Consider the following 25,525-nt stretch of genomic DNA (forward strand, 5'->3'; position numbering starts at 1 on the left):
AGTATATAAGTCTAACTGGTATTGCTAACTGCTATTGCTATTCTTGTCTTGCCTTCAGGTGCTTTGGAGAATAGCTTGACTCCCTCTTCTTTGTGGCAACTCCTTAGATATTGGAACATTGCTATCATGACACCCTTAGTCCATCTTTCATTCAAATAGACATACCCAGTTCCTGCAAACCGTTCTTCATATGTTTTATCCTCCAGCCCTGCCGGCATTACTACCAATTCGGTGCCCGAAAAATTTTGCTGACTCCCTCCCTGTGACTGTCCCTCAAGCACCAGAAGACAGCTATCATGTCTTCTCCAGCAATCAACACTGACTTGAAAGCACTAAGGAAGAAAAGTATTCTTCTGTTGGAAGACATCTGCCAATATTTAAGCACACACACACACACACACAAATAAAAATGATTGTAAGGCCAGCTTGTAAAAACTATTATGTCAAGCAACTGTTACATAATATTCATGCAGCCATGATGGTGCAAATCCATAGATTTCATGCGCCGCCCACCAGCTTTGCACACAGCTCTCAAAACCCCCCAAACTGTTTCCCAAATTGAATTAGTAGGTCTTGAAGGAGAAAATTGGGAAATAAACACTGCTAGTAAATAATATTAATTCAATTTTAATTACATGCAAATGACATTAAATGTAGGTTTTGCTCCGGTTTTGCCTGCTCCTTGTAGGAATGAAGTCCTGCAGACATTACAGAAGGATGAAATGTGTCCTTAGGCCCAGAAAATTCATGTAGCCATTATTCATTTATTGTATATAATCCGGCTGGATTATATATGGTTTGTACTGCTCTCTGTTGTTGTATTTGGCTCATGTTTTGACTGGAGGAGATTCAAAGGTCAAAACAGGCGTATTATAACATTACTCATTTTACAAAAAGTGGAACTCCTAAACATTACAAGCCCCCATTCCCCATCCGATTTTTCACTTATATGTTGGCGCATGTGGTTTGTCATTGAAAATAATAAAGCACAGAGAATAATATTTATAGCAGAACTAATGGGGAAGAAATTGCTTGTTAAATAGGAACATAATAATGCACATATAAGGAAAATGTGGGAGAGGATGTGTTCGTGCTGCGATGTGGGCTCTGTTTGCTTTTACCCAAATAACTGAAGTCATACGGACGCTTGTAGCTAATAAAACAGGAATTTTATTTATTATTTATTATTAATTAGACTTATATACCGCTTCCTAGGGCTTTCAAGCCCTCTCTAAGCGGTTTACAGATTTTTAGCAAATTGAGTCAGCAAATTGCCCTCACAGTCTGGGTCCTCATTTCACCCACCTTGGAAGGATGGAAGGCTGAGTCAACCTAGAGCCGGTGAGATTTGAACTGCAGATAACAGTCAGCTGAAGTGGCCTGCAGTACTGCACCCTAACCACTGCACCACCTCGGCTCGGTGAAAATGGCCCGGTTGTCCCTCTCTGACTCAGCAACCAAACAAGACAGACACAGACTTCAGAGAATAATTAGAACTGCAGAAGAAACAATGGCTACCAGCCTGCTTTCCATTGAGGACCTGTATACTGCACGAGTCAAAAAGAGGGCTGTAAAAATATCTACAGAACAGATGTGGGTTGCTCCTGGTTCGGCCAAACCGATAGTGGAATTCAGGCCTGGATCGCAGAACCGTCAGCGACCCAGGCCTGCCACGCCCCCGAACGGGTTCCCTCGCTGCCGCTTGGCCGCCGCCATTTTGATTTTGGTGACTGTGTCTGCGCAGTTCACTGTAAATTGTTCTGTGCATGCGCAAAGGTTGCGAACCGTTAGTAAAACTGGCAGCCACCCACCCTTGCTACAGACCCCCTCACATCCTGGACGTAAATTATTTCAACTCCTGCCCTCAAAACACAGTATAGAGCACTGCACACCAAGACAACTAGACACAAGGACAGTTTTTTTCCTGAATGCCATCACTCTGCTAAACAAATAATTCCACAACACTGTTAAATTATTTACTAAGGCTGTATTACTGTTATTCTTCTCTTCCTTCCTAATACCTATCTCTTTCCTAGTACCTATCCCTTTCAATTTATGACTATAACTAGGTGCTTTGTATCTTTAAAATATATATTGTTTTATTTGTTTCCTGGTATAATTTGATTGCTTTTTAGTAACCTATGACTATCACTAAGTGTATATCTTCTGATTCTTGATGAATGTATTCTATTTTATTTTTCCTTATGTACACTGGGAGCATATGCACCAACAGGGGTGGGTTTCTCACCCCGTTCCAACCGGTTCAGTTGGAACGGGGCCGGCGGCGTCCTCGTGCATGCGCATGGTGCACGCATGCGTACTAGCGTCTGCGTGACGCTCCAGCTGCTCCTGGACGATCGCGCAGGCGCTGTATGCGTCCTGCGCATGCGTGGAAGCACAGAACCTCGTCAAAACCGGGTAAGGACCGTGGGCGGGGCGCGCCCTTCGCCATTCCCGGAAGTTACTTACTTCCGGGTTCGGCAACCAACCAGTTCGCAGGGACCGCCGCGAACCGGTTGAAACCCACCCCTGTGCACCAAAGACAAATTCCTTGTGTGTCCAATCACACTTGGCCAATAAAGAATTCCATTCCATTCCATTCCATTCTATTTAGAATGAAATACAGTTCTCTAACAAAGCCACATATTGGTTGGATTTTTTTAAAAAAAAACATACGATAGCCAGGCATGATGGCCCTAGATTTATGTTTGCGGCAGCTGTCAAAACAGCCAGTGAAATCTTTGGCTGCAGCAACACCAGCATTAATTTCAAGATTATAGGAAGTGGTTAGTTCTGCTCTGTGCTATATTGGTTAGACAGCACCTGCTGCAGTTTCTTTGCCAAGATGGAAGAGGGATGCTGAAGATCTTGCAAATTGCAGAGAGAAGACCAGGAAAGAAGGCGAGGGTTTGGAAGTGAAATCCTGTGAAGGACACTGAAGAACGGGATATATTTACCCTAAAGAAGTGAAGGTGAAGGAGAGACATTTTAGTAATTTTCTGAAATCTGAAGGGCTGCCACTGTTGTGCACTCTCCAGAGTGCACAACAGTAAAACAAAAATATAGAAGGGGGAAGGAGGGAAAGAAAAAGAAAGAAAGAAGAAAGAAAGATAGATAGAAAGACAGAAAGACAGAAAGAGAAAGCTAGAAAGACGGAAAGACGGAAAGATAGAAAGAGAAAAGACCAAAAGACAGGAAAATAGAAAGAGAAAGATAGAAAGATAGAAGACAAAAAGACAGAAAGACAGAAAGAGAAAGATGGAAAGACTGAATGATAGAAAGAGAAAAGACCAAAAGACGGAAAAATAGAAAGAGAAAGATAGAAAGATAGAAAGAGAAAGATAGAAAGACAAAAAGATAGAAAGACAGAAAGACGGAAAGACTGAAAGATAGAAAGAGAAAAGACCAAAAGACAGAAAATAGAAATAGAAAGAAAGACGGAAAGACTGAAAGATAGAAAGAGAAAAGACCGAAGACAGAAAAATAGAAAGAGAAAGATAGAAAGACAGAAAGACAGAAAGACTGAAAGATAGAAAGAGAAAGACCCGAAAGGCAGAAAATAGAAAGAGAAAGATAGAAAGACAGAAAGAGAAAGATAGAAAGATGGAAAGACTGAAAGATAGAAAGAGAAAAGACCAAAAGACAGAAAAAGAGAAAGATAGAAAGACAAGAAAGAGAAAAATAGAAAGAGAAAAGACCGAAAGACAGAAAAATAGAAAGAGAATATAGAAAGACAGAAAGAGAAAGGTAGAAAGATGGAAAGACTGAAAGACTGAAAGACAGAAAGAGAAAAGACCAAAGACCAGAAAAATAGAAACAGAAAGATAGAAAGACAGAAAGATGGAAAGATAGAAGAGAAAGATGAAAAGACAAGAAGACAGAATGACAGAAAAATAGAAAAAGACAAAAGGACAGAAAGATAGAAAGACCGAAAGATAGAAAGAGAAAAACAGAAAGAGAAAGACAGAGAGATAGAGATTCTTTAAAGAAAGAGATTCAAACTTAAAATAAGGAGCTCCTGACAATTAAGTCTACCTCCTGGAGTTGTGGGTGTCCATCAAACAAAGGTTGGGCAGCTGTTGGAAAGGTGTGGAAATTCTTGATTTGGTCAAGAGGTTGGACTAAAAAAGATCAACAAGGTTTCTTCTAACTTATGACTATAGGACTGGGATTTGTAAGAGACTACAATATCCAGGCTGAAAGGCTCTAGAGTTACTTGCTTGTTTATTGAAAGACTTCGCTGCTGCCCCACAAGACTTGCAATGGTTTGTAATCGTTAAACGGAACAATACAGCAATAGCATTAGCATTGAGACTTCCCAGTGCTTTTACAGCCCTCTATAAGTGGTTTACAGAGTCAGCCTATTGCCTTCAACAATCTGGGTCCTCGTTTACTGACCTCGGAAGGATGGAAGGCTGAGTCAACCTTGAGCCAGTGAGATTAGAACTGCCAAATTGCAGGCAGGCGGCAGTCAGCAAAAGTATCGCCTTCTTTTCTCTAGACTCGCCACCAGTCTGAATAGTCACTAGATTCCACTGCCTTAGTTCTATTCTCCTTTTTGATCATTGCAGGGTGTTTTCTTTCTCCCATTAAACAAACAAAAAAAGAAAAGAGCAAAATCAGCGTGGAAGGACACGTCTCCCATCCTCAATTCCCTCCTGGATCCTGACTGTTTCTGCCAAGATCTACAGGGCTTTCTCTAGTCCCTCTGAGCAAATTGAGATTTCAAGGTTTTTGGTATTTCATCCACGTTATCGGTTGCCTTCAGCTTTAACCCCCAGAGGGACAACGGCTACAGAACAAATGATCCGTCAGTCAGACGGAGGGAGAAATGTGTTTGATGTTCCCCACTTTGTCACTTTAATCGGGTCGTAGGGAAATTGATCGCTTCTCTGATTTTAGAAATGATGGTTGGTGCCCTGATTTTTAACCCTCCTTCTTTCCAAACACAAAGGTAATGTATTGAGGGTCAATCAGAGGAGGCTTGGGTTCAAATCCCCAATCATGCTCATAATAACTCATTCTCCTATAGTCTCATCTAACATACAGGGTTGTTGGGAAGACTATCATTTACAACTTTTGGAATAGTTTATAGCAATAGCAATAGCAGTTAGACTTATATACCGCTTCCTAGGGCTTTCAGCCCTCTCTAAGCAGTTTACAGAGTCAGCATATCGCCCCCACAGTCTGGGTCCTCATTTCACCCACCTCGGAAGGATGGAAGGCTGAGTCAACCTTGAGCCGGTGAGATTTGAACCGCTGAACTGCAGATAACAGTCAGCTGAAGTGGTCTGCAGTACTGCACCCTAACCACTGCGCCACCTCGGCTCTTTAAAGGGTTTGATGTTATAGAATGGAATGGAATGGAATAGAATGGAAAATATGGAATGGAATAGAATAGAATAGAAAATATGGAATGGAATGGAATAGAATAGAAAATATGGAATGGAATTGAATAGAATAGAAAATATGGAATAGAATAGAATAGAAAATATGAAATAGAATAGAATAGAAAATATGGAATGGAATAAAATAGAATAGAATAGAAAATATGGAATAGAATATAATAGAATAGAAAATATGGAATAGAATATAATAGAATAGAAAATATGGAATGGAATAAAATAGAATAGAATAGAAAATATGAATATAATAGAATAGAATAGAAAATATGAATAGAATATAATAGAATAGAAAATATGGAAAGGAATAAAATAGAATAGAATAGAAAATATGAATAGAATAGAATAGAAAATATGGAAAGGAATAAAATAGAATAGAATAGAAAATATTGAATAGAATAGAATAGAAAATATGAATAGAATAGAATAGAAATATGAATAGAATAGAATAGAAAATATGAATAGAATATAATAGAATAGAATAGAAAATATGAATAGAATAGAATAGAAAATATGGAATGGAATGGAATAGAAAATTTGTTTATTGGCCAAGTCTGATTGACTAGGAATTTGTCTGGTGCAAATGGTCTCAGTGTACTTAAAAAGACAAGATACATACGTCAAGAATCATAAGGTACAACACTTAATGATAGTCATAGGATACAAATAAGCAATCAGGAAACAATCAATATAAATCGTAAGGATACAAGCAACAAAGTTACAGTCCTGCAGTCATAAGTGGGAGGAGATGGATGATAGGAACGATGAGAAGACTAATAGTAATAGTAATGCAGCCTTACATGGGCAGCCCTTGAAGAGCATTCGGAGACTTCAGCTTGTCCAGAATGCAGCCGCGCGAGCAATTGTGGGTGCACCTCGGTTCACCCACGTAACACCAATCCTCCGCGAGCTGCACTGGCTGCCTATTGGTCTTCGGCTACGCTTCAAGGCGCTAGTCGTCACTTATAAAGCCCTTCATGGTATTGGACCTGGGTACTTGAGAGACCGCCTGCTGCCAAATACCTCCAACAGACTGATCAGATCCCACAGATTAGGCCTCCTCCGAATTCCATCCGCCGGCCAATGCCGACTGGCGACTACCCAGAGGAGAGCCTTCTCTGTGGCTGCTCCGACCCTCTGCAACGAACTCCCCGTGGGGATTCGAACCCTCACCACCCTCCAGGCCTTCCGCAAAGCCCTTAAAACCTGGCTGTTCCGACAGGCCTGGGGCTAAAGAGTTCTTGCTCCCCTTCTCAAATGGTATGGTTGTTGTGTGTTTTTAAATTTTGTATTGTTATGTCTCGTCTTTTTATCCCCCTGTTTGTATCTCCTTCCCTGATTGAATTGTGAGCCGCCCTGAGTCCCCTTCGGGGAAAAGGGCGGCATATAAATGTAATAAATAAACAAATAAACAAATAAATAAACAAACAAACAAACAAATAAATAAATAAATAGTTTGACAGTGGTGAGGGAATTATTTGTTTAGCAGAGCGATGGCATTCAGGGGAAAACTGTTCTTGTGTCTAATTGTCTTGCTGTGCAGCGCTCTATAGTGTCATTTGAGGGTAGGAGTTGGAACAATTTAGGTCCAGGATGTGAGGGGTCTGTAGCCGGGGTGGGTTGCTGCCGAAGTTTACTGCCGGTTTGCAACCTGCGCGCACATTGTAAATTGAGAACTATCTGTATTCAATTCCAAGTCCTAAAAAACTCACGTAACTTTCCCCTCCTTTTGGTCATGCCCAAGCTCAGCACATAATGAAGTGAGGTGAGAAATATCACCATGACGAATACGCTTGGATTCTAATACGATGTATCTTGCCCATCGAACAAGGAATAAATTGCGTTTAATTTAACTTAATTAGCCCCCTTTATTTCTTAGCAACAGTATGTTCTGAGAGCGGCCAAATTGTTTCGGGAGCCTATTTGTTAGCGTCTAATCTCAGCCAGCCACATGTAATGTTTATCCACTTTGGTGACACGAGGAACATTATAAATCACAAAAAGATGTGTGTGGCCAAGGGAAGGCTTGTTCATTAGGCAAGATAACTGCATTTTATAGAAATTTTTTTGTAATCGGAAAACCTGGACTCCAGTTCTGTGCGGCCAAACATTTACTAAGTCATTTAAAACATTGTTATTTCACTGCAGATGAATCATAGGAAAATGCCAAAAATATAGTTAGAGGGCCTACCGACACCCCTTTACACCCCAAGTTGGTTTGATGTTTGTTTGTGTCAAATTTTGTGGCATAAATTCAAATCCAGAAGCACACAAATAACTGATTCAGCAAGATTCATTAACTTCTTTGTATACATAAGAATAGATGAATAAATGTACAATACCAACAGGTGGTTCTTCCAAGTAAAACACAAGGTAGGAGAGTTGCAGGCAAACACAGTTAGCTTCATTTCAGCAGACAAGCCCAGACAGACTGCTAAGTTTACTTCTCAGAGCAGCAGACTGCTTAATATAGCTAAGCCACGCCCAGACTTCTTACTTTATTATTTATTTATTTATTATATACCGCTTCATAGGGCTTTCAGCCCTCTCTAAGCGGTTTACAAATTTTTTTTTTTTAGCAAATTGAGTCAGCAACTTGCCCCCACAGTCCAGGTCCTCATTTCACCCACCTCGGAAGGATGGAAGGCTGAGTCGACCTTGAGCCGGTGAGATTTGAACCGCTGAACTGCAGTTCACAGTCAGCTAAAGTGGACTGCAGTACTGCACCCTAACCACTGTGCCATCTCGGCTCTTGAATTAAGTTTCTGTTTCAATTCTCTGCACAGACTCAGATCTGTTTAAGCTCCCATTGGCTGACTTAGTTGCTATGCCTATTCATTGGCTGACCTTGTTCCCATGTCTCTCCCAGTCATGAATATTTTAACAGTTTGTGGAATGTTTTTGCACTGCAGAAGTTTAAGTGGTCAAAGGAGTGTTATGCCTTGCAGACGCTAAAGGCACACATTTTCTCGCTTAAAATCTGAAGACTCCCCAATTGAGCCTAGCCCCATCCAACTTTGAATGGCTACATCTGAGATGCCATCAAAGTCTGGTGGGATCTTCTAGCACAGGAGTGTTCAACCTTGGCAGCTTTAAGACCTGTGGACTTCAACTCCCAGAATTCCCCAGCCATCATAGAGGAGCACCCTTTGAATGTTGTGAATAGGAATGGATTTCCAGAAGGAAAATTGCAGACTAGAGGAACCAGGAGCACTACTCAGGTGATCCTAAGGACACAGATAAACCTCCAGGTGGCCTCAATGACCCTCTAAAAGGATGCAAATGACCATCTGTCTGCAAGCAATATAAATCCCTCAATTCCCCACTATCCTGTCAGAGCTGAAGAAGCTTTCAGATGAGAAGCGAAACATCTTCAACAGAAAAAAAAACCAAGAAAGTCCAGTTGCCTCCTGAAAAAGCACCTTTGGGACAACCATGACCTGGATGATCTTTACTTTACTTCACTTTACTACTAGACTTTGAGTCTCATTAGAAAATTTGCATGCTGGAGCACAAGCCTAAAAAGCCATATTTGACCTTGGGTAATGAGGCTCAAAGCATTAGGGTTTGGTCCCTATCACTAAGCCATGATATTTGCCAGGCAACCCAACTCCAGCTGCAATGACCTTGAATTATATATTTTAAAAAATCCACGCGAGAAACATGCAGAAAAATACAGGAAACAAATTTAAAAAGAAGAAGGTTGAGGAATCCTATTTCACATGAAGGCCAACTGAGTAAGCAGAGAGCCTACAATATGTCCATATTGTGCCTTAAACCTGGAATAGGCCTGCCTTTGTTTCCCTTTAGACATGCTTGCCTGTTCTAAATTGCTGAGTATTGATTCAACAAAGCATCCAGCAGTGTATCTGAGAATAGGATAGGAGCCAGAAGTGGCTAGCAATTCACATGACAAAAGGCAAGTTTAACAGACATAGAAATGCTTTGCGAGTTGAGAGCAAGATTCCTCCCTCAATCTCTCTCTCTCTCTCTCTCTCTCTCTCTCCCTCTCTCTCTCTCTCTCTCTCTCTCTCTCTTTCAAGGAGACAAACAACCATCGTGTTGTCTCTTTCTTTCAAATGTGCAAGGAAAGTGTGATTTTCAAAAATTCTTTCTCACAATTCCATGCGCCTCTGCAAAACGCAATTTGCTTTAGAACAGAGATGGGTAATGATGGGAAACAATCAAGATCAACTGAGGCACCAATGCCACTCCATAAAGTCCTAGTAAAAACTACACCTGGAATACTGCATCCAGTTTTGGTTGGTGTTAAGTCCTCAAGGCTACGACGCCATTGACTTGCATTGCCAGCTCCTGATTGGCTAAGACGCGAGCAGCCAGCTGGCGGGAGAATCCCGCCATTCTATTGGTTAAGCGTCTGACAGCTCTAGTATAAAAAGGGCTGTCAGCTGTCAAATGTTGCTGTTTGCCGGTTCGAGGTTTGCTTTACGTTGAGCTGTATGTAAAGGTTGTGTTAGCTTCAACCTGCCTTGCCTCAGTTCCTGTATGCCTCGTTCTCCCTACAGAACAGTCGCCACTATAAAAAATAGCTAAGCCACACCCAGACTTCTTACTTAAGTTTCTGTTTCAATTCTCTGCACAGACTCAGATCTGTTTAAGTTCCCATTGGCTGACTTAGTTGCTATGCCTATTCATTGGCTGACCTTGTTCCCATGTCTCTCCCAGTCATGAATATTTTAACAGTTTGTGGAATGTTTTTGCACTGCAGAAGTTTAAGTGGTCAAAGGAGTGTTATGCCTTGCAGATGCTAAAGGCACACATTTTCTCGCTTAAAATCTGAAGACTCCCCAATTGAGCCTAGCCCCATCCAACTTTGAATGGCTACATCTGAGATGTATGTAAAGGTTGTGTTAGCTTCAACCTGCCTTGCCTCAGTTCCTGTATGCCTCGTTCTCCCTACAGAACAGTCGCCATTATAAAAAAGATGTTGAGACTCTAGAAAAAGTGCAGAGAAGAGCAACCAAGATGATTAGGGGACTGGAGGCTAAAACATACAATCAACTGGTCATGGCTAGTCTAGTGAAGAGAAGGACCAAGGGAGACATGATAGCAGGGTTCCAATATTTGAGGGGCTGCCACAGAGAAAAGGGGGTCAAGCTGTTTTCCAAAGCACCCGAAGGCCAGACAAGGAATAATGGATGGAAACTGGCCAAGGAGAGATTCAACTTAGAAATAAGGAGGAACTTTCTAACAGTGAGAACAATCAACCCATGGAACAGAAGTTGCCTTCGGAAGTTGTGGGGGGTTTCATCACTTGAGACTTTCAAGAAGAGATTGGACTGCCATTTGTCAAAAACGGTGTAGGGGCTCCTCCTTGAGCAGTGGTGGTTGGACTAGATGACCTATAAGGTCCCTTCCAACTGTGTTAATCTGTCTGATGGCCCCTTTATGATTTACGGACTTCAACTTCGTCTCCCACCCCTGCTTTAAAATTTCATCTTAAGCCCATTTCTTTTCCCCAAGCATTGAAAATAAAATAAAATAAAGCAAGTCCATCCCGTTTATAAAACAAGTCCATCCCGTTTATATTTCCTGTTATAAAAAGGTAATGTTCTTCCTGTTTTATCTTTTCCAATCTGCAGTTTTAATTTAATGATAAAAGGGTGAGGGAACAGTTCTCCAGCCTGCCTTCATACCACAGGCATAAAGCCATTGGATGATTTCCCAGCTTCTGTATTCAACCCTGCACTGCAAAGCAGCTGACTCCACATGTGGATATCCAGTGAAGCTGGGAAAACATAATCCTGTACCAAGTTGGATATGAACCCAGAACTGTTCCTCTCTCTTCCTGCCTTTGGAGTCAAGCCAAAGTCACAGCAACTATTCTCCTTTTTCTTGTTTTTATTTTTCACTAGCCGATAACCCGATGTTGCCCTGATATTTATTTATAGGGGGAAAATATCCGGACCAAACGTAATTTCTAATGTTGGATTTTCCCCCTTACCAGAGGGAGCCCCCTTGTGGAGTACTGTGAAGCCGTTAGCATGACAACTCCATTGCGCTGCATAGTAGAATCCATTTTATGGCAGTACAGTAAAAGCCATTTTAAGGCACAACAGGCTGTATCTTAACCGAACACACACCCTGAGGGGTGTTAGAGGTGTCTTACCCCCACAGTATTTGTTTCCAGAGAGTAAGTTAGCTGTGTACCACATTTGGTTGAAATTGCTCGAGGCGTTCCAGAGTTATGCTGGAAGATACATACCCAGAGCCGTTTTTACATATATACATTTTATTATTATTATGATTTGCTTTTGAGCTAGTGTTTATGCCTAGCAATCAGCTGGACAGGTCTTTGTGTATTTTAATTACGTGTATTGTGTTTGTATCCCCTTTTTCCCCTTTTGAGTTGTTCGCCGCCCTGAGTCCCTCCCGGAGAAGGGCGGCATACAAATAAACTAAATCAATCAATCAATCAATCAATTATCTTGGCAAGATTTCAAGACTGGTTTGCCATTGCATCCTTCCTAGGGCTTAGAGAAAGTGACTGGCCCAAAAGTCACCCAGATGCTTTCATGCCTATAAATCAGTCTCCTGGTTTCTAGCTTTGGGTCTTCATCATTACACCATCTCTCTACTTATTTTTACATTGTAGACTAATTGCTAGTATCACCGACTGCTAGGAAGTAGACAGTACATGACGTGGTTTCATCCTATTGGGGATTCCTCAGTGATAGATAGCCAGTTGGTATTCTATAGCAGGTTTTTATTTTTCAAATTTGGCAACTTTAGGACGTGTGGACTTTAACTTCCAAATTTGGGGACTTTTAAGTCCTCACATCTTAAAGTGGCCAAATTTGAAAAATGCTGCTATAGATTACCATCTGGCTAACCCTAGAGAATAATGTCTAGTGGAGAAATTTGATGGAAAACAGGTAAAAACCTGTACGTGGGGCAAGCCATGATGGTAATAACTGTAATTATTGTTATTATTTTGTTCTGAGAGCTTAAGGAAAAATAGGTTGTATATGACAAATTTCAAAAATTAATAATAAAGAAAGAGAAAGGGAGGGAGGGAAGGAGAGAGGGAGGGAGGAAGGAAAGAAGGAAGGGTTACTTTCAATTGGAATTGGCATTTGCACAACCCTTTATCCCATCCCAAAGGTAGATTGCTATATTTGAATGTTATTTCACACAGAGTGATTTCTCCAAGGGGAAATTTGGGATATCAACTCCCAGAATATTTCTGTTGTTGTCTAGGCCAGTGTGTGTTATCACTGGCAAAATTAAGACAGGTGGACTTAAACTCCCAGAATTCTCTAGCAGGCAAGGCAGCCTGGGGCATTCTGGGAATTGAATTCCATGCATCTTATACAGTTGCTGAGAATCGCATTTCTTTCCTTTCTCTAATTCAAAATAGAATTATAAGTGGAGCTCAGCTTCCAATTTGCTCAGTTTTGAGGTTGCTTTCTGCTTTTCTCTAACAAAGCAGCTCTGAAGCAGCATTAGAACAAGGCTGGGTCCAAATATTTTTATTTACTCTAGTAGTTAATGGCCTTATCAGTGGCAGCCTTCCAGGCTAAACTTTTCCAGATAGCCCTCAGGGAATTACTACTGATGTTTGGATGTTTGTTTGTTTAATGATTAATCATGCATTGTTTGTTATTTTTCATTTTGCTTATGAATCCACACTGTCCCTTTTGAAAAAAAACCACCATGGATGTTTCATTGCTTTTTGGCACGTTGTTGTGAGCCACTGTGAGTCTGCATAGATTAATAATTAATAACAAGGTTAAATCATAATAAGATTCCTGTATAAAAGATTCTCACCTGCTTCTTGGCTTTTAAGAACATTTCCAATGTACTAAAAACTATCCAAAGTAAAAACCAGTTAAAATTATAATTCAGTAGCACTCCAAAAATGTTAAAAGAAATAAATGCGACAAACTAAAATATGGGACGATACCAGGTTACAGTAGAAGAGATCAGCACAAGCCGGAAATATCTCTGGATCTTCAAAATTCAGTTTTTTCATTGACAGCAAAATGGGAGGAACCATTTTACTAAGAGGATAAGTTTTCTAATGGCTTTGCAAAGTTGGAGCTGACAAAGAATGCTCCAATGCACAGGTGGGCAGTGTTCCGACCCAGACTTCCTTAGAAAGCAAGAAGCAAAGTCTTGGTCCCGGCAAAACCTCTTTATTTACACGACTGTGAATTCCTTTCATTCACAGTCAGCAAGGCTTGGCAAACAGTCTTTCAGAGGAATGTTTATCAACACGAACCTTATCTTGTTTGGCGAGCTGCCAAACAACTAGTGTCCAAACGCAGGGCAAGGCAACAATTGGCACAGAGTCTCTTATAGTCACAAACAGAACTTCCCACTCTTGAAACAGCCGAAGGAACGAATTGTTTCCTGCAAAAGCCCACTCCCCCTTCGCCCCTCTTTTGTTTCCTATGGGAGGGGCCAATCACCTCCAAGGGGTGGCTTTACTCCCAAGTTGACCCTGCTTTCTTAGTTGTTCTTGTCCTCTGGCAGCTCTGCACATGCGGAGACTGGGAACAGGCTCCAGCTGTTCCTCTGCTTCATTGCTGACTAGCAGAGTCTCTTGTAGTCTCTCATAGTCACAAACACAACTTTCCACTCTTGAAACTAGTTATTTCTTTTACCCTGAAAGCATAACAAACTTACGGTGACATCTGAATTTTGCATGTAACTCTCAAACGTTCTTTTGTTAAACTCTGGAGCCTCCTTTGAGTAGAGATGTCAAAATCTGGCAACATAAGGCCCCAGAACAATACTCCACACTTTATATAAAACTATATCGTGCATTCTAAAATGTTTAGCTTTTGCTGAAAAATTAATAACTCAGACCTTAAATCAAGGCCTGAAAGCTAGTTTGGTGCAGTGGTTAAAGCATCAGAGATAGAGCCGAGGTGGCGCAGTGGTTAAATGCAGGGTTCCACCACAAATCCGTGAAGCGCTTATCCGCGGAGACATAAGCGCGAAGACTAATTCGCGCCGTTCGAAGCGCTAAGGAAAAACGTGACCCTACCGCAATGACATAATCGTGGAGGGCAAATCCGCGCATTCCCAAGCACTCAGTAACCCTAACCCTAAATCTAATTCTAAACCTAATCCTAAAACAAACCCCTAAACCTAATCCTAACCCTTACCTTAATTGAAATCGGCTTTCTGCTGCGGCACCATTTTAAAGCGCCCTTCTGTTGCCGCGCTGTTGTCGCGGCGGTGATGACGCGTGGTGATGACGTCGCGGCTTTAGCGACGCGATTTTATCACCGCTATTTTGACGAGCGCGGTTTTGTCGTGCCACGAAATGCAGCACTGCAGGCTACTTCAGCTGACTGCAGTTCTGTAGTTCGGCTGTTCAAATCTCACCGGCTCAGGGTTGATTCAGCCTTCCATCCTTCCGAGGTGGGTAAAATGAGGACCCGGATTGTTGTTGGGGGCGATATGCTGACTCTGTAAACTGCTTAGAGAGGGCTGAAAGCCCTATGAAGCGGTATATAAGTCTAACTGCTATTGCTATCAGGCTAGAAACTGTGAGACTGTGAGTTCTAGTCTCACTTTAAACACACAACCAGCTGGATGACCTTGGGCCCAACCCTCTCTCTCAGCCTTATGAAAAAGAGGGCAAGAGCAAGCCAATTCTTGCCAAGAAAACTATGGATTTAACTTTGTAATTACCAAGACTGTCAAAGACACAAACAACCCTTTCCCAGTAAATCCTTTACTGCTTCCCAAAACCTAACAAAAATATACATATAGCTGTAAATGCTACACCAGATAATATTTAACTGACAATTGAAAGTTTAATATACAGGTAGTCTTCACGGTGGCTCAGTGGTTAAGACAAAGAGCTTGTCGATCAGAAGGTCGGCAGTTCAACGGTTTGGATCCCTAGCGCCGCATAATGGAGTGAGCCCCTGTTACTTGTCCCAGCTTCTGCCAGTTCAAAAGCACATTAAAAAAATGCAAGTAGAAAAATAGGAACCACCTTTGGTGGGAAGGTAACTGCATTCCATGCACCTTTGGCGTTTAGTCATGCCAGCCACATGACCACGGAGATGTCTTTGGATAATGCTGGTTCCTCAGCTTTGAAACAGAGATGAGCACCGCCCCCTAGAGTCAGGAACGACTAGTACATTTGCTCGAGGGGAACCTTTACCTTTAACTTTAGTCTTCACTTTCCAACCACAGTCGGGACCAAAATCTCTATTGCCAAGTGCCGTGGTCATTAAGTGCAATGTTGTGTGATCGCACAATATCAGTTCTGGCTGTGATCGTTAATCATGACTTCATATAATTGCAACTATTGGCTTCCTGACAGCTTTTCCCATTGCCTTTCTGGTTGGAAGCAAACCCCGAAGGTCACAAATGATGATCCTGACACCATGTAACATTGGGATCATCATAAATGAAATCTGATTGCCAAGCATGGGAATTACGACCACATAATCATAGAAATTCTGCAAAAGCTGTAACTTCAAGGATTGGTTGTAAGTCTCCTTTTTCAGCATCATAATAATAACTTCAGAAGATCACTGAACAAGTAGTTGGTAAGTGAGGACTTCTTGTATGTCTGTACGTCTGTACGTCTGTCTGTCTGTATGTATGTATGTATATATATATATAGGGTTTCTGTCTGGATGGTCTCTTATGACGAGCCGATGGACAGAGAATGGAAGTAGTGACCTTCCTCCCATATTTGGGCATACCAGGGGTTGTGACTTTAAATATTTACCTTTCTCCCTGGCTCAGCTGATAACGGAGGACAGCCTGTGGCTTAGTGGTTAATACATCTGCCTAATATGCAATACAGCCCAGGTTCGAATCCCAGTAAGGGTATGGCTAGCTGATGAGAGCTAAATAGCTTGAAATAGATCTATACTAGTCTCCCTTTATTTATTTATCAGCGCGCGCGCGCACACACACACACACACACACACACACACACATATATATATATACCTGAAACCCAGAAGGATCTTGTTCCCTGTTGCATCCCTTCTACACAACATTGCTTGCTACCATTCTTGACTATCCCACATATCATTCAATGAACTACTTGGCTACTTCTTTCCTTAAGGTCATCTTCTGATCTTCAATTAGGATGGAAAATACACTTCTATCTCCACTGCAAGGAAAAAATAGTTCAACTACCCCTTGATTAGTTGGACACGTAATTTTTTTTTGTCTGAAGCATGGAACAATTAATGCTCAGCTCTGCACTTATATAAATTGTGGAGAGAAGCTTGCATGGATGGTGCTAGTGGTGATGATGATTGAACGTGATTTCCTCCATAATTCTGGGGTTCCACTTCACTGTTCTATGAACTGATGGTGTCCAAGCCACATTCTAGTTATCTTCCTGATAAAGAATAAAATAGGTTTTCAAATCACCTTTGGCACAAGAGACAGCATAGCAGATATATATTTTCAACTCAGTGGAGCATGGAAGACGCAGCAAAGCCTTAAGCAATGTGACTGCTTGTAGTTTCTTAACCGTAAAGCATCATACAATGCCATCAGTAGGACTCAAAGACACGCAATGGAGAGTAAGAATTTTTGTTCTCTGTATCTTTATGTCCTTGGTTTCACCGAGGACTTAAAACGAAATTGTAAAAAATGCTTTTCCTGGTTGAAGGCCTGGAAGTCCCTCTTCCCTGCAGAGACAAGTTGGTGAATTGATATTTGCTACTTAAGAATGCAGAGAGCAACTGGACTGGACTGAGCCTGTGGCATGAGGGCCATAGGTTTACAATCACAGCCCTACACAACTTTGGACAAAGGGGTTTCAAATCTCTTCTTGAAAATCTCCAGTGATGGAGCACCCACAACATCTGAAGGCAACTTCTGTTCCACTGGTTTATGGTTCCCACTGTCAGGAAATTCCTCCTCAGTTCTAGGTTGCTTCTCTCCTCGATCAATTTCCATCCATTGCTTCCTGTCCTGCCCTCAGGGGCTTTGGGGAATAGGAGAATAGCTTCACTCCCTGTTCTTTATGGCAGCTGCATAGATATTGGAAGACTGCTATCATGTCACTCCTAGTCCTTCTTTTCATTAAAGTAGACATACTCCATTCCTGCAACCGTTGCTCATGTTTTATTCTCCAGTCCCCAAATCATCTGCATTCTTTCTAAAGTCTAAATATCTAATTTTTTTTCTAAAGTTTAAATATCTTTTTCTAAATATCATGGTACCCAAAACTAGCTGCAATATTCCAAGTGTACTTATTAAGGCCTTATAAAATGGTACGAACACTTCACATGATCTTGATTCTATTCCTCTATTAATGCAGCCTAGGGACTGGGTTGGCTTTGCTGCAGGGGTGGGTTCCTGCCACTTCTAACCTCTTCTAAAGAAGAGGTTCCATAAATCTACAGGGCCGTTTAGAACCGGTTCCAGCTCCCTCCCCCCGCCCGTCTGCACATCATCAAGATGAAGAGTGAGAGGAGGAATTCTGGGAGTTGAAGTCCACAAGTCTTAAAGCTGTCAAGTTTGAACACCCCTGGGGTTTTTTCCCCTAAAGGGTTAGGGGTGCAAGGGTCTTGTAACTTGACAGCTTTAAGACTTGCACACTTCAATGCCAGAATTTCTGAGCCAACATTTTGTTTGCTAAGCAAGAGCCTTGTTAAGTGGGTTTCATCACATTTTACAAGTTGGCCACGCCCACCCAGTCACATGGCTGGCAAGCCACTCCCACCCGGTCACATGGCCGACAAGCCACTCCCACACCTACAGAAGAGGTTCTAAAAAATTTTGAAACCCATCACTGCTTTGCTGGCAACTGCAGCATACTGCTGGCTCATATCTAAATTGTCCACTAGGAGTCAAAGATCTCTCTCACAGTTGTGACTTCTAAAAGAAGTAGTACCTCTACTACCTCTTCCAACTACTACTTACTAGTGTTTGCATTCTTCAACGTATTACTATCTATCACTGGGTCTTTTCCTGATAGTTCTAAGAAGATATAATCCTTCTCCATGACTGCTTTTCATCTGTTGTTATTTGGGGGAAGACCAAAGTTCCGCAAATGGTAGGGTTTCACTTGAGCCTGCTGATATTCAGATTTGGAAACAAGTGCAGGTGGTTAAAAGGGATACAGTGGCTCAGGGGCTAAGACACTGAGCTTGTCAATCACAAAGGTCGGCAGTTCGGCAGTTTGAATCCCTAGCACCACGTAACGGAGTGAGCTCCCGTTACTTGTCCCAGCTTCTGCCAACCTAGCAGTTCGAAAGCACCTAAAAATGCAAGTAGAAAAATAGGAACCACCTTTGGTGGGAAGGTAACAGCGTTCCGTGCGCCTTCGGCGTTTAATCATATCGGCCACATGACCACGGAGATGTCTTCGGACAGCGCTGGCTCTTCGGCTTTGAAACGGAGAGGAGCACTGCCCCCTAGAGTCAGGAACGACTAGCATATATGTGCGAGGGGAACCTTTACCTTTACCGATGATCCTCGATTTACAAATACAGGTAATCTTCGACTGAAATTTGAGATAATTAATGATATTTATGTCATTCAAGTAATGACATACTTGATGGTTTTAGATTATTGGCTTTAACCTACTCTGCATAATTCCACAAATAACACCAATGTAAATTACATCAATTACATTTAATGCAGGTTAAACAGACACTTAGATTGAACAGGCATCTCTCTCCCACAAATACTCCATTAATTCAAGGTTTCACTGTACTCAGAAATTACATTTGAAACCAGAGATTTACTTTGCAACACAGTACAATATCTGGTTTTTTTTCATTTTAATTAAAAGAAGAAAATGAAATAAAACCAGATGGGACAGGAAAACAGATGGGCATTATGGCATATCAGCACCAGTTGCGTGATTCAAAAGTTTTTACTACTGGTTCTGTGAGCGTGGCTTTAATGGGTGTGGTGTGGCTTTGTGGGTGTGGCTTTATAGGCGTGGCAGGGGAAGGATACTGCAAAATCCCCATTCCCTCCCCTCCCTACTAATCTGCTTTCCAGCTCTGTTCTCCTGCACAGGGCAACAAAAGAAGATCAACTGGGAAGCAGCAGAGGCGGGGCCAGCCTATTTGCCGGTTCTCCAAACTACTCAAAATTTCTGCTACTGGTTCTCCAGAACCTGTCAGAACAGGCTGAATACCACCTCTGGCCAACACCATTGGAAGTTTATACCTACATGGGTACCTTGAGTTCCAATCGTGTTTACATTGAGGTGATAAGCACATTTAAATTGCAAAACCCAAGCTAAGTTCTTCACTACTAAAAAAGGAGGACAAACCTTTACAGTGGACACACTGTATATTTGTGAACACACATCAAAGTGATATAAATATAAACAGTCAGATTTATCTTGAACATTTTGCTATTTATTGTAGTCCACTAGATTTTTCACTAGATTTTATCACACAAGAATGTAGTCGATTAACAGCCAGCATTAAATTGACACTAGACAACAGTTAAAGGAACTCTAGAGGGGTGGGACTCGCACTGCTTATGGGAACGTAACGACTCTAGGCTGATTGCTTGCTTGATTCCACCCCCAGACTCTGCTTCTTCTACTACTACTACAAGTTCTCAGTAAACAATATGATGGACCCTTCAATGGCTTCTCATCTGGCAAATTCATTTGAGACCTCTGCCTGGTGGTAAACCCTTATTAGCATTTACACAACTAACTAAATTAAACGGCGCAATAAAACACAGTAATGTGACAAGTCACCTTTTTTTGATTGCTGTTGTAACTTCGCTAAACAAATGGTTGTAAGTCAAGAACTACCTGTAGTGGATTAATGTTCTCCTGATGTCAACCTGAATCAAGATATCTTTAACCACGATACAGCTCGAATGCAAATATTGAAGGATTTGTTCTGTTTATCCAAAGAAGGCAACAACGAATGACAGATTTACTCACCTGCCCAGCAGTAAAAATTCACTGGCCAGCCCCAAGCGTCTCATTGCCATCAACAGTCCTCGTACTGTCATCCCTTCGCAGAAACAGGCGACAACTCTTGCTTTGGGTAAGTGGCTTCTGAGCTTTTCCAACAATCTATCAAAACTCTGTTCTCCGGCATTGCTGTAGATCTTGTAAGAATGAGCGATGCAGATCCCTTCTTTACCTGACATGTCTTTGAAGGCTTCCATCCCACTTTCACCATAGTTTCCTAGAGCGAGAACCAAGAGACGCACAAAAATATTAGCCAAAAAAATAGTGGGAAGGGCCCAGTGGTGGGTTTCAAAAATTGTTCGAACCTACTCTGTGGGTGTGGCCTCCTTTGTGGGAGTGGCTTGCTGACCATGTGACCGGATGGGAGTGGCTTGCAGCCCATGTGACCGGATATGAAGATGCCGACGACACTTGTCAGAACCACCTTAAATTACCTCACACACAGCACTGGCATGCATAAGAATATGATGTAAACGTGTTTTTTAAAAGGCATCTTTGGTTTGCGTTAAAACAACTTCAACACACGCAATGTTCTGATTGCACCACAAATGCAGTAGTCATCCTTACCTTTCACAGAGGCACTGAGTTTTATGAATATGAGCATGATAGTGTAGAATAATCATATCCAAGGACCAGTGGTGGGTTTCAAATTTTTTGGGAATGTCTTCTGTAGGTGTGGCCTGCTTTTCGAGTCCACTGGTGGAACCTCTTCTAACCGGTTCGGTAGATTTGACGAACCGATTCTACCGAATAGGTGCGAACTGGTAGGAACCCACCTCTGGAAGGGCCCTTATAAACAGTGACGTGCAGTGGTGGGCTTAAATTTTTTTAGCAAGGAGTTCTCTGCCTGGTTACTGGGTAGGCATGGCTATGGTGGGTGTGGCCTAGTTGGCCTACTGCTCCATGATGGGGGGGAGCTTTTTGCTCTCCCTAGGCTCCAGAGGCTTTCCTCAAGCCTCCGGGCGGGAGAAAAGATACCAAGCTAGGCCCGTTTTTTTGCCCTCCCCGAGCCTCTGCATGCACCCTGCACTTTCCTGCATCCAAAACAGGCTACGTGGGGACTCCTGGGTGGGGAGGAGTGGGGTGGGCAGGGCCAGCCAAGAGTGGGATTTGGGAGTTCTCTGAACTGCACAGAATATTAGCTAGAGGTTCTCCCGAACCGCTGTGAACCTCCAGCAGCTCACCCCTGTTGATGTGACATCATCACATAACTGGGAAATTGAAATCAAATGTAAAGGAACAGATGAGGACTAAGATGGAGAATACCTGCATAGGTGAAATCGGCATACGTGGGACTGATTGGGGTAGATTGTAGGGGTAACACTGAAGTATAATTTTATCACAGTGTTTCTCAACCTTGGTCACTTGAAGATGTCTGGACTTCAATTCCCAGAATTCCCCAGCCAGCATTCGCTGGCTGGGGAATTCTGGGAATTGAAGTCCAGACAACTTCAAGTGGCCAAGGTTGAGAAACACTGTTTTATCATATTTTATTTATCTCTATATTAAATTATTGTATTTTATTCAATTTGATTTTAAATCGTATTTTATCAGATTCTAGTAATAATTTGTCTCTGGGATTCTGCACTTTGATGTGGCCCAAAGGCAGTGGTGGGATTCAGCCGGTTCGCACCACTTCGGGAGAACCGGTTGTTAACTTTCTGAGCAGTTTGGTGAACTGGGTGTTGGAAGAAATCATTCGGGCAGAGAACCAGTTGTTAAATTATTTGAATCCTACCATTGCCCAAAGGCTAATCAATAAAGTAAAGTAAGCAAGTAAACCTACAAAAGTAACAATACTTCAAAAAAAAAAATATGGAATAGCAACTCATTGCAAACCGAATATGTCAGTGGGACATAATTTAAAAAAAGGCCAGTATACAATTACAGCAATAGCAATAGCACATAGACGTGCTTTACAGCCCTCTCTAAGTGGTTTACAGGCTCAGCCTCTTGCCCCCAACAATCTGGGTCCTTATTTCTGTGTCCTCGGAAGGATGGAAGGCTGAGTCAACCTTGAGTCGGCCGGCATCGAACTCCAGGCTATGGATAGTTTGCTTGCAATATTGCATTTTAACCACTGTGCCACCAGAGGTCCTTGTATGATGCAGTGATGCCATACAATATTACTTCATCATATAAGCAGTGACATGACATAATATCAATAGCACTTAGACTTATATATCGCTTCATAGTGCTTTACAGCCCTCTCTAAGCGGTTTACAGTATCAACATATTGCCCCCAACAATCTGGGTCCTCATTTTACCAACCTCAGAAGGATGGAAGGCTGAGTCAACCTAAACAGTGATATGCAGACTTCAGGTGATCTGAGCTGAAGAAATGTTATTGCTGGAAACTTGGGAGATTAGCATCGGTTTCTCACTTATAAACAGGACATTCGGTTTATTGCTTTCATAATAACGTCTGAAGACATTATGTTTATTTTTGCATATGCCATACTCCAATAAGTACTCACTCCATATGACCTTGTCTGATCTCAACAAGCTAAACAGGATCAGAGGTGCTTAGTATAAATATGAGATACTACCAGGAAATCCCACATTTGTGGAAATCAAAACATGATCCTGGGATTATGGCAGTGTTAAATCACTTTCCAAGAGCTGCCAAGTAAAATGTGTGGTTACATCTATGTAGTCACCAGGTTTCAGATTCAAGGTCACTTGATATACATGGAACAAAAATACACATAAGCTGAGACATTTAAAATACCACTTATTATCACATATGGTGGACCTGCCCGGAATCACAAAAATATTGGACAAAAATTTGGAAATGGGTGCAAGAAATTACAGGAGAACAGATAAAATACAAACCTGAAATCTTTCTGCTGGGAATCATCAAAGTGAAATATTCAAAGAAAATTAAGTACATATTAACACATCTGCTAACTACAGCTAGAATAGCATTTGCCCAATGCTGGAAACAAAATAATGCCCCCTCGGACGAATTAGTGATAAAAAAAACTTTGGATTATGCAGAGATAGACAAATTAACACTGAAATTAAAAGATAAAGAAGAGTCAGAATATTATGAAATTTGGAACAATTGGTACAAATGGCTGCAAAACTAATAAAATTAATTAAGCCAAAAAAACAATATGTATGTATGTATGTATGTATGTATGTATGTATGTATGTATGTATGTATATAGAGAGCCTAAATATATTAAGCCTAGACACTAAATATATACCTACTTCCCTGGCTTCAGCTGATAAGGAGGAGGACCTGTGGCTTAATGGTTAAGACATCTGCCTAAGATGCAATACAGCACAGGTTCGAATCCCAATAAGGGTATGGCTAGCTGATGAGAGCTAAATAGCTTGAAATAGATCTATACTAGTCTCCCTTTATTTATCAGCACAAATACAACACAAATGTAACAAAGGCAACGGTAAAAATATTGGGTTTCTGTCGTGATGGTTTCTTGTGACGAGCCGATAGACAGATAATGGAAGCAGTTAGCTTCCTCCCATAATTGGGGCATACCAAGGGTTGTGACACTAAATATATCTATCTATCTATCTATCTATCTATCTATCTATCTATCTATCTATCTATCTATCTATCTATCTATCTATCTATCTATCTATCTATCTATCTATCTATCTATCTATAACTGTGTATAAAGGTGTATAAATATAGAAGCAAAATATTATATACATGTATAGGTATGATGACATAACAATGTTGATGTAATGACTGTAAGGTGTTGTAGAAGGGAAAAAAATAAAAAAAATCTGCTAAAAAAATAAATAAAATACCACTAAATGTGTTTGCTTACCAGAGACATAACAGTTACAGTAGTCAACAATATACATAACAACAAACACAATAGAATTAGATAAATGGCAGAAACCATGGGATAGGAATGTAAAAATGGCAATGTCAACTGCATATAAGGAAAACTTGTACAAAATATTTTATAGATGGCACTTTGCACCGGCAAGGCTGGCTAGAATGTATAAAGATAGATCAACCAAATGTTGGAAATGTAACCAAACACCAGGTTCATATTACCATGTGGTGGACATGTCCCAAAACTAAAAAATACTGGTTGAAAATACATATCTGGTTGGAAAAAATGACGAAGAATATTGAACTGAGACCAGAGATGTTTTTGCTGGGCATCCTACCAGAAAAATACAATAAAAAGACTACATATTTGATTTTACACGCACTGACTGCAGCTAGGATTGTATTTGCACAACCGTGGAAAAGTGAGGAGATCCCATCAGACAAAAAAGTGATTCAGAAAATAATGGAATGCACATAAATGGGCAGATTAACGCTTACTATCGAGAAGAAACTGAATATTTTTGACATGGGATGTATTTTGTTAATGGCAAGAGAACAGAAACAGAAGTTAAGAAGGAAGAGATAGAAGAAGAAAAATATTACTCCAGAGAGAGGTTTATGAAGATATTACATTTTATTGTAATTATCTTGATATATAGTTATATTATCAATGTTATTGTAATGAATATAACAACAAATATGTGGACTATGAACTATCAAATTGTACCCAGTTCACACACTGTTTGACGAAGATGAAAAGTATTATAAATAAAATAAATAACAAATTAAAAATTGACATAATAATGATCCTGAGAAAGGTGGATACATTTAATTTGAAATGTCATACTAAATTTGAAATCTGTCCTGGAAGCATTTTGCTAGCTTTCATCAACTCATCTTTGAAACAGGACAGAAGTCTCTGATCTTTAGGAGAAAATTAATTTGAGCTGTCAGTAAAAAGAATAGAGAAGGAAGAATCTTGGCTGTCAAAAAAAGATGATTCTTTACCCTGATAGTAAAAATGTGATTCTCAGGAGCTACTTTTCACAGAATTTAGGGTTCCTGGCCAATCAAAGGATACGTCACAAGCCAGGCCAGTTGTAGGTGGTATCAACTTCATTGTAGTATGACAGTCTGCTATATCAAGAAATGATTTTTAATTGGTAACCAGAGACTTAAGTCGTTGATGCTATTGTTATTGTTCAGTAAAATAGAATAACAGAGTTGGAAGGGACTTTGGAGGTCTTCTAGTCCAACCCCCTGCTCACGCAGAAAACCTGCACCATTTCAGACAAATGGTTATCCAACATCTTCTTAAAGACTTCCAGTGTTGGAGCATTCACAACTTCTGGAGGCAAGCTGTTCCACTGGTTAATTGTTCTAACT

General features: G+C 41.0%; 1 protein-coding gene across 5 annotated transcripts in view; it reads right to left on the minus strand.

Moving 5' to 3' along the window:
• Positions 1-25,525, minus strand: part of GRM5 (glutamate metabotropic receptor 5) — a 279,818-nt gene that overhangs the window by 170,795 nt on the left and 83,498 nt on the right. For all 5 annotated transcript variants that reach the window (XM_032219956.1, XM_032219957.1, XM_032219954.1 and 2 more), the window contains exon 2: positions 20,290-20,539. In XM_032219956.1, the coding sequence (XP_032075847.1) occupies positions 20,290-20,539 (250 nt within the window). The remainder of the gene's footprint in view (positions 1-20,289; positions 20,540-25,525) is intronic.

This window comes from Thamnophis elegans, chromosome 6, assembly GCF_009769535.1.
Source record: "Thamnophis elegans isolate rThaEle1 chromosome 6, rThaEle1.pri, whole genome shotgun sequence".
In the NCBI taxonomy this organism is placed as follows: Eukaryota; Metazoa; Chordata; class Lepidosauria; order Squamata; family Colubridae; genus Thamnophis; species Thamnophis elegans.